Source organism: Nerophis ophidion, linkage group LG12 (genome assembly GCF_033978795.1).
Source record: "Nerophis ophidion isolate RoL-2023_Sa linkage group LG12, RoL_Noph_v1.0, whole genome shotgun sequence".
Taxonomy (NCBI): Eukaryota; Metazoa; Chordata; class Actinopteri; order Syngnathiformes; family Syngnathidae; genus Nerophis; species Nerophis ophidion.
The window spans coordinates 3,821,061-3,838,239 of NC_084622.1; the positions used below are offsets into that span (position 1 = coordinate 3,821,061).

Below are 17,179 nucleotides of genomic sequence, written 5' to 3' on the forward strand. Positions count from 1 at the left end.
AGGGACAAAAACTGCCTTTTGAAAAATAGCAGGGGACAAAAACTGTTTTTTTTTTAAAGTGCAGGCGAAAAAAACTGTTTTATTATTATTTTTTTAAAGTGCAGAAAACAAAAACTGATTTTTGAGAAGTACAGGGGGCAAAAACAGCCAATTGAAAAAGTGCAGGGGAGAAAAACTGCAGGGGACAAAAACAGCCTTTTGAAAAGTACAGGGGACAAAAACTACCTTTTGAAAAAGTGCAAGGGACAAAAACTGCCTTTTGAAAAATAGCAGGGGACAAAAACTGTTTTTTTTTTACAAAGTGCAGGCAATTTTTTTTTTTTTTTAAAGTGCAGAGGACAACTGCCTTTGGAAAAGAGCAGGGGACAAAACTGCCTTTTGAAAAAGAGCAGGGGACAAAAACTGCCTTTTGAAAAAATGCAGCGGACACAAACTGCCTTTTGAAAAAGAGCAGGGGACAAAAATTGCCTTTTGACAAAGTGCAGGGGACAAAAACAGCCTTTTGAAAAATTGCAGGGGAGAAAAAGTGCAGGGGACAAAAACAGCAATTTGAAATAGTGCATGGGACAAAAACAGTTTTTTGAAAAAGTGCAGGGACAAAAACTAATTTTTGAAAAATAGCAGGGGACAAAAACTGTTTTTTTTTTTTTTTTAAGTGCAGGCGACCAAAACTGTTTTATTTTTATTTTTTTAAGTCCAGAGGACAAAAACTGATTTTTGAGAAGTACAGGGGACAAAAACAGCTAATTGAAAAAGTGCAGGGGAGAAAAACTGCAGGGGACAAAAACAGCCTTTTGAAAAGTACAGGGGACAAAAACTACCTTTTGAAAAAGTGCAAGGGACAAAAACTGCCTTTTGAAAAATAGCAGGGGACAAAAACAGTTTTTTTTTTACAAAGTGCAGGCAAAAAAAAACTTCTTTTTTTTTTAAAGTGCAGAGGACAACTGCCTTTGGAAAAGAGCAGGGGACAAAAACTGCCTTTTGAAAAAATGCAGCGGACAAAAACTGCCTTTTGAAAAAGAGCAGGGGACAAAAACTGTCTTTTGAAAAAGAGCAGGGGACAAAAACTGCCTTTTGAAAAAGAGCAGGGGACAAAAACTGCCTTTTGACAAAGTGCAGGGGGCACAAACAGCCTTTTGAAAAAGTGCAGGTGACAAAAACTGCATTTTGAAAAAGTGCAGGGGACAAAAACTTCCTTTTGAAAAAGTGCAGGGGGACAAAAACGGCCTTTTGAAAAAGTGCAGGGGGACAAAAATTGCCTTTTGAAAAAATGCAGCGGACAAAAACTGCCTTTTGAAAAAGAGCAGGGGACAAAAACTGCCTCTTGAAAAAGAGCAGGGGACAAAAACTGCCTTTTGAAAAAGAGCAGGGGACAAAAACTGCCTTTTGACAAAGTGCAGGGGGCACAAACAGCCTTTTGAAAAAGTGCAGGTGACAAAAACTGCATTTTGAAAAAGTGCAGGGGACAAAAACTTCCTTTTGAAAAAGTGCAGGGGGACAAAAACGGCCTTTTGAAAAAGTGCAGGGGACAAAAACTGATTTTTGAGAAGTACAGGGGACAAAAACAGCTAATTGAAAAAGTGCAGGGGAGAAAAACTGCAGGGGACAAAAACAGCCTTTTGAAAAGTACAGGGGACAAAAACTACCTTTTGAAAAAGTGCAAGGAACAAAAACTGCCTTTTGAAAAAGAGCAGGGGACAAAAACTGCCTTTTGAAAAAATGCAGCGGACAAAAACTGCCTTTTGAAAAAGAGCAGGGGACGAAAACTGCCTTTTGACAAAGTGCAGGGGGCACAAACAGCCTTTTGAAAAAGTGCAGGGGACAAAAACTGCATTTTGAAAAAGTGCAGGGGACAAAAACAGCAATTTGAAATAGTGCATGGGACAAAAACAGTTTTTTGAAAAAGTGCAGGGACAAAAACTGATTTTTGAAAAGTACAGGGGACAAAAACAGCCCTTTGAAAAAGTGCAGGGTACATGTACAGTACATCCATGTTAATGCATCACTCACCAGGCGCATAATTTGTGTGTGTGTGTGTGTGTGTGTATAGAGTGGCTGCATCGTCCACATTGTACTCCCACGGTGACATGTAGCTATGGAATGACTTATACGCTGCCTCTGAGCTGTTTGAACAACAGAAGAAGGTGAAACGAGGCGCATGGAACACACTGCATACTTTTTTCTGTGTGGAAGATACATTAGACAAATAGCAAGTTCCACCCACCCACACACACACACACACACACACTTTTCCAGAGTCCTTCCGAACAAATGTTAAGCTCCATCAAAGCAGACGACAAAGTTCATCGGAATTCTTTTTACATTCCACTAAAGACTTTCCCTCTTCACTCTGCTGGGGAAATGTTCTCCTCCTGGCCGTTCACTTTGCCACCTTTCTCCCACGCCAGCGTCTCCACAAAGACGAAAATCCTCTTGTTGCTTTTCTAGCAGTGTGGAATTAAAGGGGAATATTATCACCAGACCTATGCAAGCGTCAATATATACCTTGATGTTGCAGAAAAAAGACCATATATTTTTTTAACTGATTTCCGAACTCTAAATGGGTGAATTTTGGCGAATTAAATGCCTTTCTATTTATCGCTCTCGGAGCGATGACGTCAGAACGTGACGTCACCTAGGTAATAAAGCCGGCATTTTTTCAAACACATTATAAAGACTGCGTCTCAGCTCTGGTATTTTCCATTTTTTTCGACTATTTTCTGGATTTTCTGTAACAACACTAACAGGGAGGGATTCAAGTTGCACCACCGGTCCAAAGATGCGAAAGTGGCAAGAAATTGGACGAAATGTGTTCAAAATACGAGGGTGTGGGGAAAGCCGACGAAATGGTCGGTCGTTTGTTCCGCACACTTTACCCACGAAAGCTATGCTACTACAGAGATGGCAAGATTGCGTGGATATCCTGCGACACTCAAAGCAGATGCATTTCCAACGATAAAGTCAAAGAAATCTGTCGCCAGATCCCCATTGAATGTGCCGGAGTGTCTGCACATTTTACCGGCGATGCTAAGGCAGACATGGCACAGAGATGTATGGATAACCTGCAGATGCATTTCAAACGATAAAGTCAAAGAAATCTTCCGCCAGACCCCAATTGAATGTGCTGGAGTGTCTGCACATTTTAACGCCGATGCTAAGACAGACATGGCACAGAGATGTATGGATAACCTGCAGATACATTTCCAACGATAAAGTCAAAGAAATCTGCCGCCAGACCCCAATTGAATGTGCCGGAGTGTCTGCACATTTTAACGCCGATGCTAAGGCAGACATGGCACAGAGATGTATGGACAACCTGCAGATGCATTTCCAACGATGAAGTCAACTAAATCACAAAGGTGAGTTTTGTTGATGTTGTTGACTTATGTGCTAATCAGACATATTTGGTCGCGGCATGACTGCCAGCTAATCGATGCTAACATGCTATTTAGGCTAGCTGTATGTACATTTGAAACTATATTTACATCCAGCGTTTACCTCCACCCAAAATTAATGCCAAACAAACAATTACCAATCGATGGATTTAAGTTGATTCAGTGTCACAAAATGCGAAACTTCCGATCGTTGGTCTGCACATTTTACCGGCGATGCTAAGGCAAACATGACTGAATAGCGTCAATAGCTATTCGCTCAATAGCTTCAGTTTCTTCTTCAATTTCATTTTCGCTATTTGCTTCCATACTCCAGCCATCCGTTTCAATACATGCGTAATCTGTTGAATCGCTTAAGCCGCTGAAATCCGAGTCTGAATCCGAGCTAATGTCGCTATATCTTGCTGTGCTAGCCGTATTGGCATCACTGGATGACGTCAAAGGAAAATGGACAATGGCTTCACAGATAGCGAAAATCAGGCACTTTAAAGCTTCTTTTAGGGTAAAATTTTAAAAATAAGCCACTGGGAACTGATTTTTATTGGTTTTAACCCTTCTGAAATTGTGATAATATTCCCCTTTAAAGCAGCAGCGTGGATTACTGCAAACCTTCAATTGACGCAGCTATTCAATAAATCTATTATTCAATGCATCTGCTATTATCTCCTGTAGCAAAAAAACACAGTTTCCAACGAGTTTCAAAAGATGTTGAATTCACAGCTGTGGCTGTAGGCAACCTCTTAATGATGTAGTTGTCAAAATAAATTCATATAATGGCGGCACACTTCTCTTACGGTTGTTTACAATAAACAATTAATACTGTCAGGTCAGGCCTGACTTTATTTTTTATTTCAGGGACCAAATGTCCCTTTGGGACAGAGGACCCTATTGTATTTATAAGGTTGTATTATTATTATACCGCCGCCTCTTTAAGCTGTAATTTGACCACTTTAACATGCTTCAAAACTCACCAAATTTTACACACACATCAGGACTGGCAAAAATTGCGATCTAATCAAAAAACCAAACCCCAAAACTCAAAATTGCGCTCTATATATATATATATATATATATATATATATATCTATATATATATATATATATATGTATATATATATATATATATATATATATATATATATATATATATATATATATATATATATATATATATATAAATATATATATATATATGTATATGTATATATATATATAGATGTATATATATATATATATACATCTATATATATATATATATATATATATATATATATATATATATATATATATATATATATATATGTATATGTATGTATATATATATATATATATGTATGTATATGTATATATATATATATGTATATGAATATATATATATATATATATATGTATATATATGTATATGTATATATATATGTATATGTATATATATATGTATATGTATATGTATATATATATGTATATATATATGTATATATATATATATATATATATATATGTATATATATGTATATGTATATATATGTATATATATATATGTATATGTATATGTATATATATATGTATATGTATATATATATATATATATGTATATATATATATACACACCCGCACACAGTCGTGGTCAAAAGTTTACATACACTTTTAACAAATGTATTTAAACATTCATCAAATCCATAATACATTTATTATGGGTCACTAAAAATGTGACCACATATTCTGGGTCAAAAGTATACATATAGCAATGTTAATATTTGGTTACATGTCTCTCGGCAAGTTTCACTGCAATAAAACGCTCTGGCAAGCTTCTGGTTGAATTTTTGACCACTCCTCTTGACAAAATTGGTGCAGTTCAGCTAAATGTGTTGGTTTTCTGACATGGACTTGTTTCTTCAGCATTGTCCACACGTTTAAGTCAGGACTTTGTGAAGGCCATTCTAAAACCCTAATTCTAGCCTGATTTAACCATTCCTTTATCACTTTTGACGTGTGTTTGGGGTCATTGTCCGGTTGGAACACCCAACTTGTGTCATGAGCCGTAGTCCAGATAGTTGTGTTCTGTTAGTTTTGGACTCCGTTAGTTCCTGCTGTGTGCACTTCTGGGATTAATTTGGTAACCATGGGGATTAATTGGGTTCACCTGCCTCTGGTTAGTAGTCGGCACGCTCAGCTGGCGCCATTGTTTGCTGTATGCAACAGTCACGTAAGTTTTGTTTGTTCATGCCACAGCTCGTAAGTTTTCCTTGCCATAGTCTATGCTAAGTATTTGCTTTAGCAGGCATGTGATTTGACCACAATGAAAAAGACTGAAAACATTTCCGAGGGTCTGGAGGACGAAGGCCAGGTCCTAGTTGGGGGACAAGGGGGCAATGCCCCCCGAAGTTCCTGGTTTTTCACCAATTTAACATTTCCGTAAGGTTTGCTCAGTTTCGGTTGACATCCAAAAGTACCAGCTAGTTGTTTTCCTTGCTTCAAGTTGTTTCATATGTTTTTGGCGTTTCGCATGTACTTCCAAAGTCTTGAAACCTCGTGATCCATAGTCAATATTATCAAGACACCACGTGCACAAAACTTTTCCGGGACGATCGATTTTCCCGAATAAAATCGCCGAACAAAGTCGTAACTTCCTTCTTCCCAACAGTATCAGTGATTTCCCTTTCCATCCAGTCCCATCGAAACTTATTTTTGACATGTTTATCAATTTCTTTTTTATTCGTGAAGCGTCCTTTCTCTCGAGAACTGACATCGTTTACATTTGGAAAATGGCGGTAAGAAACGTCATCATTCATAACAGATGTCCTGATTGGTCACAAGGAACATATCGACTAATCAACTACGGCGTAATATAAGCTACGTCTCGATTACAAAAGACGAATCGGCAAGTAAACAAATCTTGACTTAGGGTCGGAAAAAAAAAACGGAAAAATGGAAGATAATTCTTTTTTTCCCCCCAATATTAAAAAAGACGGAATTCCGACTTTAGACGGAAAAAAACACATGCCTGTTTAGCTTCGATTGCGATCAGGCACGTTGCTCTGTCGGCTCGTTTTCATTTTTTTTGTAATACTTTGATTCTGAGGAAAAATCCTGTTTTTACCTGCACGCCTTGTCCGGAGTAGTCCTTCTGCATTCCCGCAGTAGGCTGCCTAAACCCCGTCATGACAACTGGGCTCAAAACCCAGTTGTCACCCAGGTGTGATGATTTTGTGTGTGTGACCTCACTAATGCGCTTTTGGAAGAATGGTCGAACATTTCTATAAACACAAACCACAACCTTGTAGACAGCATTCCCAGAAGAGTTGAAGCTGTAATAGCTGCAACAAGTGGACCGGGATCATATTTGAACCCTATGAGTTAGGAATGGGATGGCACTTCAATCAATCAATCAAGGTTTATTTATATAGCCCTAAATCACAAGTGTCTCAAAGGGCAGCACAAGCCACAACGACATCCTCGGTTCAGATCCCACATCAGAGTAAGGAAAAACTCAACCTAGTGGGATGACAGTGAGAAACCTTGGAATGGACCGCAGATGTTGGTGACCCCCAACCCCACTCTATTAGCATGCTAATAGGTATTGTGTCAAATACCACAATATATGACGTCGAGTGGGTCAAGCATAATTTTGTGAAAGTCCAGTCCACAGTGGATCTAACATAATAGTGTGAGTCCAGTCCATAGTGGGGCCAGCAGGACACCACCCCAAGCGGAGACAGGTCAGCAGCGCAGAGATGTCCCCAACCGATGCACAGGCGAGTGATCATGGACCGCCAGCACTTCATCCATGGCCACCGGACCTGTGCCCCCCCCTTCCACAAGGGAGAGGGGGGCAGAAAATCTGTAAATAAAATCTATCAAGGGAGGGCGAGCAAGTTTATTTAGAACTAAAAAGATGAGGCAAACATCCATGAATATCTGATAATTATCTAAATCTAAAATATTATACTTAGTTGAAATGTTACAATAATGATACTTTATAGGCTTTTTGTCTATATTTTTTCGTGTTCTCTTGAAGAGAGACTTTACTGGCTTCAGGATATTCTCTCAGGTATGAGACCAAGTTGTATAGCAGTTTATGTGACTGAATATCGACATGATCGACTGGTCAGCTGTTTCCTCGCTTCCCTGGAAGTTTATTCTAGATTTTAAATCATACCTCCCACCTGGATAGTAGAAGGATGAGGGTGTAGTCCGACAAGTTGGTACACTTTGCAGCCGGGCTATTCAGAGTCCGGGGTGGACCGCTCGTCTGTGCATCGGCTGGGGACATCTCCGCGCCGCTGACCGGCCCCCGCTCGGGATGGTACTTATGGACCGGACTCTCACTACAACGCTAGATCCACCTCCTATTTCATATGTGGGTCAAGGCAGGTAGCCAAATACTTTCGGCAATGTTGTGTAATTACCTTTGGCCATTAAATGCCGGTAATTTCTAGGAATTATCTCACCTTCTGAGTAGCCCCTGATTCTCGAATGGTTTCTAATGTTGTAAGAATGTGTAGAATTGTCAGAACGTGGACTGTGGTGTGATTTGTTTTCCCGGAATGCAAATGAACTGGATTGGACATGGTGTGAACGTAAGTACATGATTTAATAATACTATAAAAAGTGAAAACATAATGCGCGCACCAGGCGGAGACAAAAACTTGTCTAAGGAAACAAAAGGCACTTTGTTGTAAACTAAGGACATAAATTAAAAGACACTAACTTTGGCATAAATCAACAAAAACTTACTTTTGGTGACGTGAGCAGGGAAGCATCAACTATACCATGAAACAAGAATGGTCATAAACAGGGTGAGGACGCCAGAACGACCAACTGAAAAACCAGGCTTAAATACCATCCATCCATCCATCCATCTTCTTCCGCTTATCCGAGGTCGGGTCGCGGGGGCAGCAGCCTAAGCAGGGAAGCCCAGACTTCCCTCTCCCCAGCCACCTCGTCTAGCTCTTCCCGGGGGATCCCGAGGCGCTCCCAGGCCAGCCGGGAGACATAGTCTTCCCAACGTGTCCTGGGTCTTCCCCGAGGCCTCCTACCGGTTGGACGTGCCCTAAACACCTCCCTAGGGAGGCGTTCGGGTGGCATCCTGACCAGATGCCCGAACCACCTCATCTGGCTCCTCTCGATGTGGAGGAGCAGCGGCTTTACTTTGAGTTCCTCCCGGATGGCAGAGCTTCTCACCCTATCTCTACGGGAGAGCCCCGCCACCCGGCGGAGGAAACTCATTTCGGCCGCTTGTACCCGTGATCTTATCCTTTCGGTCATGACCCAAAGCTCATGACCATAGGTGAGAATGGGAACGTAGATCGACCGGTAAATTGAGAGCTTTGCCTTCCGGCTCAGCTCCTTCTTCACCACAACAGATCGGTACAACGTCCGCATTACTGAAGACGCCGCACCGATCCGCCTGTCGATCTCACGATCCACTCTTCCCCCACTCGTGAACAAGACTCCTAGGTACTTGAACTCCTCCACTTGGGGCAGGGTCTCCTCCCCAACCCGGAGATGGCACGCCACCCTTTTCCGGGAGAGAACCATGGACTCGGATTTGGAGGTCCTGATTCTCATTCCGGCCGCTTCACACTCGGCTGCGAACCGATCCAGTGAGAGCTGAAGATCCCGGCCAGATGAAGCCAACAGGACCACATCATCTGCAAAAAGCAGAGACCTAATCCCGTGGCCACCAAACCGGAACCCCTCAATGCCTTGACTGCGCCTAGAAATTCTGTCCATAAAAGTTATGAACAGAATCGGTGACAAAGGGCAACCTTGGCGGAGTCCAACCCTCACTGGAAACGTGTACGACTTACTGCCAGCAATGCGGACCAAGCTCTGACACTGATCGTACAGGGATCGGACCGCCACAATCAGACAGTCCGATACCCCATACTCTCTGAGCACTCCCCACAGGACTTCCCGAGGGACACGGTCGAATGCCTTCTCCAAGTCCACAAAGCACATGTAGACTGGTTGGGCAAACTCCCATGCACCCTCAAGAACCCTGCCGAGAGTGTAGAGCTGGTCCAAAGTTCCACGACCAGGACGAAAACCACACTGTTCCTCCTGAAACCGAGGTTAAACTATCCGGCGTAGCCTCCTCTCCAGTACACCTGAATAAACCTTACCGGGAAGGCTGAGGAGTGTGATCCCACGATAGTTGGAACCAGAGGTGGGTAGTAACGCGCTACATTTACTCCGTTACATCTACTTGAGTAACTTTTGGGATAAATTGTACTTCTAACAGTAGTTTTTATGCAACATACTTTTACTCTTACTTGAGTATATTTATAGAGAAGGAACGCTACTTTTACTCCGCTCCATTTATCTGCAATCAGGTCGCTACTCGCTACTTTTTTTTTTTATCGATCTCTTAATGCACGCTTTGTTTGTTTTCATTTTGTCAGACACGCATTCAAAGTAGGAACTACGCATGCTTGCGTTTCACCAATCATATGCAGTCACTAGTGACGTTGGACCAATCAAACAGAGCCCGGTGGTCACGTGACCGTCACACGTAGAGCCCGACATGTTGAAAAACTTATTGGGGTGTTACCATTTAGTGGTCAATTGTACGGAATATGTACTGTACTGTGCAATCTACTAATAAAAGTTTCAATCAATCAATCAAAAGTGTAAAGGAAAAAAGACACTTTTTATTTCAACCGTACTTCCCGTCACAAGCCTAAAGACTGATCGCACAGTTCCTGTCTTCACAATAAAAGTGCCGCTCCATCGCGCCTGCGCTAACAAAAAAAGAGTCTCCGAAAGCCAGCGCAAACAAGCTAGCAAGCTACGGAGTTTGCCGCCAATGTATTTCTTGTAAAGTGTATAAAAACGAATATGGAAGCTGGACAAATAAGATGCCAAAAACCAACGACTTTCATGTGGTGTTAGACAGGAAGGAGGAACTTTTATTCTTCTCCATTTGAAAACTGGGACGTTATCAGCACTACTGTCTGATTCCAATCAATACAAGTCATCAGAATCAGGTAATACACCAACTTATATTCTTGTCTTCATGAAAGATAGGAATCTATATGTTAAACATGCATGTATATTCATTAAAACACCTTTAACATGTCAACAAAAACCGCAAAATAAATAAATATAAATTATATATATATATATATATATATATATATATATATATATATATATATATATATATATATATATATATATGTGTATATATGATATGTGTATATGTATATGTATATATGAGGTCATTTATTAAGTAATTGATTAACGTTGAAAAACTTATTGGGGTGTTAACATTTAGTGGTCAATTGTACGGAATATGTACTGTACTGTGCAATCTACTAATACAAGTTTCAATCAATCAATGAATGCCTACTGAGCCTATGGTGCTGTTAAGTTACTGTGGCTCAATTTGCCTTAATTTTTTTTTATTTTAATGTATCATTATTTAATATATAATATTGTTTTAGTTGCTTAAGAGATATTCCTGGCTATGAATTTGCTCATTGCTATTTTTATGTTTTTGTGCATTATTTGTAGCTGGAATCATTAAACGAACAGGTTACTCATCAGTTACTCAGTACTTGAGTAGTTTTTTCACAACATACTTTTTACTTTTACTCAAGTAAATATTTGGGTGACTACTCCTTACTTTTACTTGAGTAATAAATCTCTAAAGTAACAGTACTCTTACTTGAGTACAATTTCTGGCTACTCTACCCACCTCTGGTTGGAACACACCCTCCGGCCCCCCTTCTTAAAGAGAGGGACCACCACCCCGGTCTGTCAATCCAGAGGTACCGCCCCCGATGTCCACGCGATGCTGCAGAGTCTTGTCAACCAAGACTGCCCCACAGCATCCAGAGCCTTAAGGAACTCCGGGCGGATCTCATCCACCCCTGGGGCCTTGCCACCGAGGAGCTTTTTAACTACCTCAGCAACCTCAGCCCCAGAAATAGGAGAGTCCACCACAGATTCCCCAGGCACTGCTTCCTCATAGGAAGACGTGTTGGTGGGATTGAGGAGGTCTTCAAAGTATTCCTTCCACCTATCCACAACATCCGCAGTTGAGGTCAGCAGAACACCATCCGCACCATACACGGTGTTGACAGTGCACTGCTTCCCCTTCCTGAGGCGGCGGATGGTGGTCCAGAATCGCTTTGAAGCCATCCGGAAGTCATTTTCCATGGCTTCCCCAAACTCTTCCCATGTCCGAGTTTTTGCCTCTGTGACCGGTGAAGCTGCACACCGCTTGGCCTGTCGGTACCTGTCCACTGCCTCTGGAGTCCTATGAGCCAAAAGAAGCCGGTAAGACTCCTTCTTCAGCTTGACGGCATCCCTCACCGCTGGTGTCCACCAGCGGGTTCTAGGATTACCGCCACGACAAGCACTAACTACCTTGCGGACACAGCTCCGATCAGCCGCCTCGACAATAGAGGTGCGGAACATGGTCCACTCGGACTCAATGTCCAGCACCTCCCTCGTGACATGTTCAAAGTTCCTCCGGAGGTGGGAATGGAAACTTTCTCTGACAGGAGACTCTGCCAGACGTTCCCAGCAAACCCTCACAATGCGTTTGGGCCTGCCAGGTCTGTCCGGCATCCTCCCCCACCATCGCAGCCAACTCACCACCAGGTGGTGATCGGTAGAAAGCTCCGCCCCTCTCTTTACCCGAGTGTCCAAAACATGAGGCCGCAAATCCGATGACACAACTACAAAGTCGATCATGGAACTGCGGCCTAGGGTGTCCTGGTGCCAAGTGCACATACGGACACCCTTATGTTTGAACATGGTGTTTGTAATGGACAAACTGTGACGAGCACAGAAGTCCAATAACAAAACACCACTCGGGTTCAGATCCGGGCGACCATTCTTCCCAATCACGCCTCTCCAGGTTTCACTGTCGTTACCAACATGAGCGTTGAAGTCCCCCAGTAGGACAAGGGAATCACCCGGGGGAGCACTCTCCAGTACTCCCTCGAGTGTACCCAAAAAGGGTGGGTACTCTGAACTGTTGTTTGGTGCGTAAGCACAAACAACAGTCAGGACCCGTCCCCCCACCCGAAGGCGGAGGGAGGCTACCCTTTCGTCCACTGGGTTGAACTCCAACGTGCAGGCTTTAAGCCGGGGGGCAACCAGAATTGCCACCCCAGCACGTCGCCTCTCACTGCCGGCCACGCCAGAGTGAAAGAGAGTCCAGTCCCTCTCAAGAGAAGTTGTTCCAGAGCCCTTGCTGTGCGTCGAAGTGAGTCCGACTACATCCAGCCGGAATTTCTCTACTTCGCGCACTAGCTCAGGCTCCCTTCCCCCCAGTGAGGGGATGTTCCACGTCCCAAGAGCGAGCTTATGTAGCCGAGGATCGGACCGCCAAGTGCCCTGCCTTCGGCTGCCGCCCAGCTCACATTGCACCCGACCTCTATGGCCCCTGCCATGGGTGGTGAGCCCATTGGAGGGGGGACCCACGTTGCCTCTTCGGGCTGTGCCCGGCCGGGCCCCATGGGTACAGGCCCGGCCACCAGGCGCTCGCCATCGTGCCCCACCTCCGGGCCTGGCTCCAGAGGGGGGCCCCGGTGACCCGCGTCCGGGCGAGGGAAATCTGGGTCTTTTGTTTTTACTTTTCATAGAGGTTTTTGAGCTGCTCTTTGTCTGGTCCCTCACCTAGGACCAGTTTGCCTTGGGAGACCCTACCAGGGGGCATAAAGCCCCCAGACAACATAGCTCCTAGGATCATTGGGACACGCAAACTCCTCTACCACAGTAAGGTGGCAGCTCAGAGAGGAGTGCAGGCTTAAATAGTGACAAACAAATGAGGCAGGTGAAACTAATGAGTTGTCATGGAAACTAAAACAAAACAGGTTGCCCAAAAACAGGAACTAATGGAGTCCATAACATGATCACAAGACATGACAAGAATAAATATTATATTTCTACATTTCTGTCAACGAAAATTTGCTTCAGCCTGTGATGAATATTTATTTTGATAGTAGGCTATTATACAGTTGTGATCAAAATTATTCAACCCCCACACAATTTTGGTGTTTTAGCAAGTTGGACATTTATTCCGTATTTTAATTATAGTCTTATCAAATAAAGATGCATTAAATAGACGAATGCAACTTGAATTACAACATTATATTTTGTAACATACCAAACAGTGTCATTTCTCTTAATATCTCATTGACAACATTATTCAACCCTTTGAAGATCATAACTCTTAAGAACAGAATTTGAATAAGGTATTTTCAATCAGGTGTTGAAAACACCTGTAGATGTGATTAGAACCATACCGAGCAACAATTAAACTGATTGAAAAAGACTGTGACGCTCAGCTTCTTGTAGATGGTCAATGGTGTATTTGCAACATGGTGAAGTCCAGGGAGTGGTCAAAGAAGTCAAGAGAGGAGGTAATTTCTCTTCATAAGAAAGGATATGGATATAAGAAAATAGCAAATACATTACACATTCCAAGAGACACAGTTGGGAGCATAATTCGCAAGTTTAAAGCTAAAGGCACAGTGGAAAAACTACCTGGGCGTGGTAGAAAGAGGATGCTGTGTGCAACTGCTGTCCGGTATTTGAAGCGTACAGTGGTGAAAAACCCCCGGGTAACAGCTGAGGAACTACAACAGGACATTGCAGAGGGGGGAACCCAGGTTTTGTCCCAGACAATAAGGCGCGCACTACGAGATGAAAGCCTCCATGCCAGAACTCCCAGGCGCACCCCACTTCTGACTACCAGGCACAAGGAAAATAGACTCCAGTATGCCAAAAATCATCTGGACAAACCTCAAAGGTTTTGTGAAACTGTTCTATGGAGTGATGAGACAAAACTGGAACTATTTGGGCCTATGAATCAATGTCTGGAGGAGAAAAAATGAAGCTTACAAAGAGAATAACACCTTGCCTACTGTTAAGCATGGTGGGGGGTCAATCATGCTCTGGGGCTGTTTCTCTGCCTCAGGTACCGGGACTCTGAAGCGCGTTCAAGGCATTCTGAATTCTATTTCCTAGCAGGATATATTAACTGCAAATGTCATGAAGTCAGTGACAAAGCTGAGGCTTGGGAGACGTTGGACCTTCCAACAGGACAACGATCCCAAGCATACCTCCAAATCAACATCAGAGTGGTTGCAGAAAAAGGGCTGGAAGACTCTGGAGTGGCCTTCACAGTCGCCAGACCTAAATCCTATAGAAAACCCGTGGTGGGACTTGAAGAAGGCAGTTGCAGCACACAAGTCCAAGAATATGAATGAACTGGAGGCCTTTGCCCAAGAGGAATGGGCTAAAATATCTGTAGATGGTTGCAAGAAGATTACGTATCACGTTTGAAGGATGTAATTACTAGCAAAGGGTGTTCTACTAAGTACTAAAGATGCATGGAACTAGGGGGTTGAATCATTTTGTCAATGAGATATTAAGAAAAATGTCCTTTTTTGGTATTTTGTAAAATACAGTGTTATAATTTAAGTTGCATTTGTCTATTTGACACATCTTTATTTGATATGACTATAAACAAAATACGGAATAAATGTCCAACTTGCTAAAACACCAAAATGGTGTGGGGGTTGAATAATTTTGATCACAACTGTAGCTAATATAGACATTTACGTCACGTGTTGGCTACAGTATAAGACTTATAAGCGGCTTTTTATTTTGTGTACTTTTGGTACAATAAGGCTCATTCAACGTTTTGGGTCGCCAACCCCTACCTGTTGGTCAAAAAGCTTCCTAACCAGTTTAAGACCGACACTCTGATGGCATACCGTTCTGATTAATTGTGTCAAATCCTTTTGTTCCAGTGGTTGTGTTGTGCAATAGAAATGAACACGTGGCTCTTCACTTACCAGGCACTGGCACTGCTGGCAGTTCTCCACCCAGGTGTCGCCGCTGCCATAGGTCAGAACGCCGTTCTGGTGCAGACACTGGCTGCTCAGCCGAGGGTCGCACTCGGGGCAGCAGAAGAGGTCGGCGCCGGGGTTGTCGCAGTCGCACACCGTCCTGCGACACATCACTTGTCCGGCCTGAGGAAGAGGACCGAGAGAAAAATAATGACACCCATTTAACATAAAGAGGATCGGGACACGTTGGAGAATGGAGAGCAGGGAGGAGGAGATATTGGTCAATAATAGCATAATGTTACTACGTCACTTGTTGCGTAGTACACTCTAGTCCAGGGATGTCAAACATGCGGTCCATAGGGCCTGATCAGGCCAGCGAGATGAGTTCGCCAAGTGTGAAATTGAGCTTCATTTTTAAACGAAAGAATCTGCTGTTCCTAATGTGTCCACTGGATGTTGCAATAGCAATTCTGTCCGGCCAGCAAATAATTCATACCGGGGCGGAAAGTATACCAACAAGAAGTACATGTCCATCCATCCATCCATCATCTTCCGCTTATCCGAGGTCGGGTCGCGGGGGCAGCAGCCTAAGCAGGGAAGCCCAGACTTCCCTATCTCCAGCCACTTCGTCTAGCTCTTCCCGGGGGATCCCGAGGCGTTCCCAGGCCAGCCGGGAGACATAGTCTTCCCAACGTGTCCTGGGTCTTCCCTGTGGCCTCCTACCGGTTGGACGTGCCCTAAACACCTCCCTAGGGAGGCGTTCGGGTGGCATCCTGACCAGATGCCCGAAACACCTCATCTGGCTCCTCTCGATGTGGAGGAGCAGCGGCTTTACGTTGCGCTCCTCCCGAATGGCAGAGCTTCTCACCCTATCTCTAAGGGAGAGCCCCGCCACACGGCGGAGGAAACTCATTTCGGCCGCTTGTACCCGTGATCTTATCCTTTCGGTCATGACTCAGAGCTCATGACCATAGGTGAGGATGGGAACGTAGATCGACCGGTAAATTGAGAGCTTTGCCTTCTGGCTCAGCTCCTTCTTCACCACAACGGATCGATACAACGTCCGCATTACTGAAGACGCCGCACCGATCCGCGGGTACATGTGTTAGAATAATTATGTGTATATTATCAAACACACTTGTGATCCGGGAACCGGATCACATCTCTAGTTTATGTTCGTATCCCTTTTGGTGTTTTTGATCATGTTTGGACTCTTCCGTTCCCCTGAGTTGAGCACTTCCTAGTTTATATTGGTTACCATTTGCTCCTCCTGCATGGCTCCGTTCACACAGCGGTTTGTAATTATGTTCTCTGTATTTAAGCCCACCTGTTACCTTAGTTCAGTCTGGTTGGTTGGTTCCCTCTATGCGACAGTTACGTTTGTCCCCTCCTTGTATGTACGCTCCATACAGGCTAACCTCCTCCAACCTCCACGGACAAAGCTTCGTCCGTGGAATACTCTCCCTGACCACCTGAGGGCACCTCAGACTGTGGATGCTTTTATAAAAGGCTTAAAAACCCATCTTTTTAAAAACATCTTTCTATAGACATGCATGCTGGTTGTAGCTATTGGGCTGTTTATAGTTTTATATTTTATTTATTTTTATTATTACTATTTTTTTTACACTATGGCACTTTGAGGTTGTTTGCTCATCGTAAAGTGCTTTTTACAAATAAAATCTATTATTATTATTATTACTCTGCTAAGTTTTAGCTTAGCTTCGCGCGCTCGGCTCGCGCTATTTCTTGGACTTTGAACTCTACCCCTGCTAAAGATTAGCATTTAGCTTTCCGTGCGGTGGCACACCTTTTCTTTTCTCTTTGTCAAGTGTTTTGTTGTATTTTATAATTAAAACCAGCTCCTACCTTCACCCCTGCTTGCTCCAGTCTTTTGGCATCTAGAAGTCGACACCTCCGCGCATCGCAATGCGCTCCTCACTACGTAACACACACTTTAGTATCCTTAAAGTC

General features: G+C 43.3%; 1 protein-coding gene across 1 annotated transcript in view; it reads right to left on the reverse strand.

The window, feature by feature from the left end:
• Positions 1–17,179, reverse strand: part of LOC133562902 (protein kinase C-binding protein NELL2-like) — a 382,068-nt gene that overhangs the window by 30,681 nt on the left and 334,208 nt on the right. Inside the window, exon 12 of the mRNA XM_061916727.1 lies at positions 15,215–15,391. Within this exon, the coding sequence (XP_061772711.1) occupies positions 15,215–15,391 (177 nt within the window). The remainder of the gene's footprint in view (positions 1–15,214; positions 15,392–17,179) is intronic.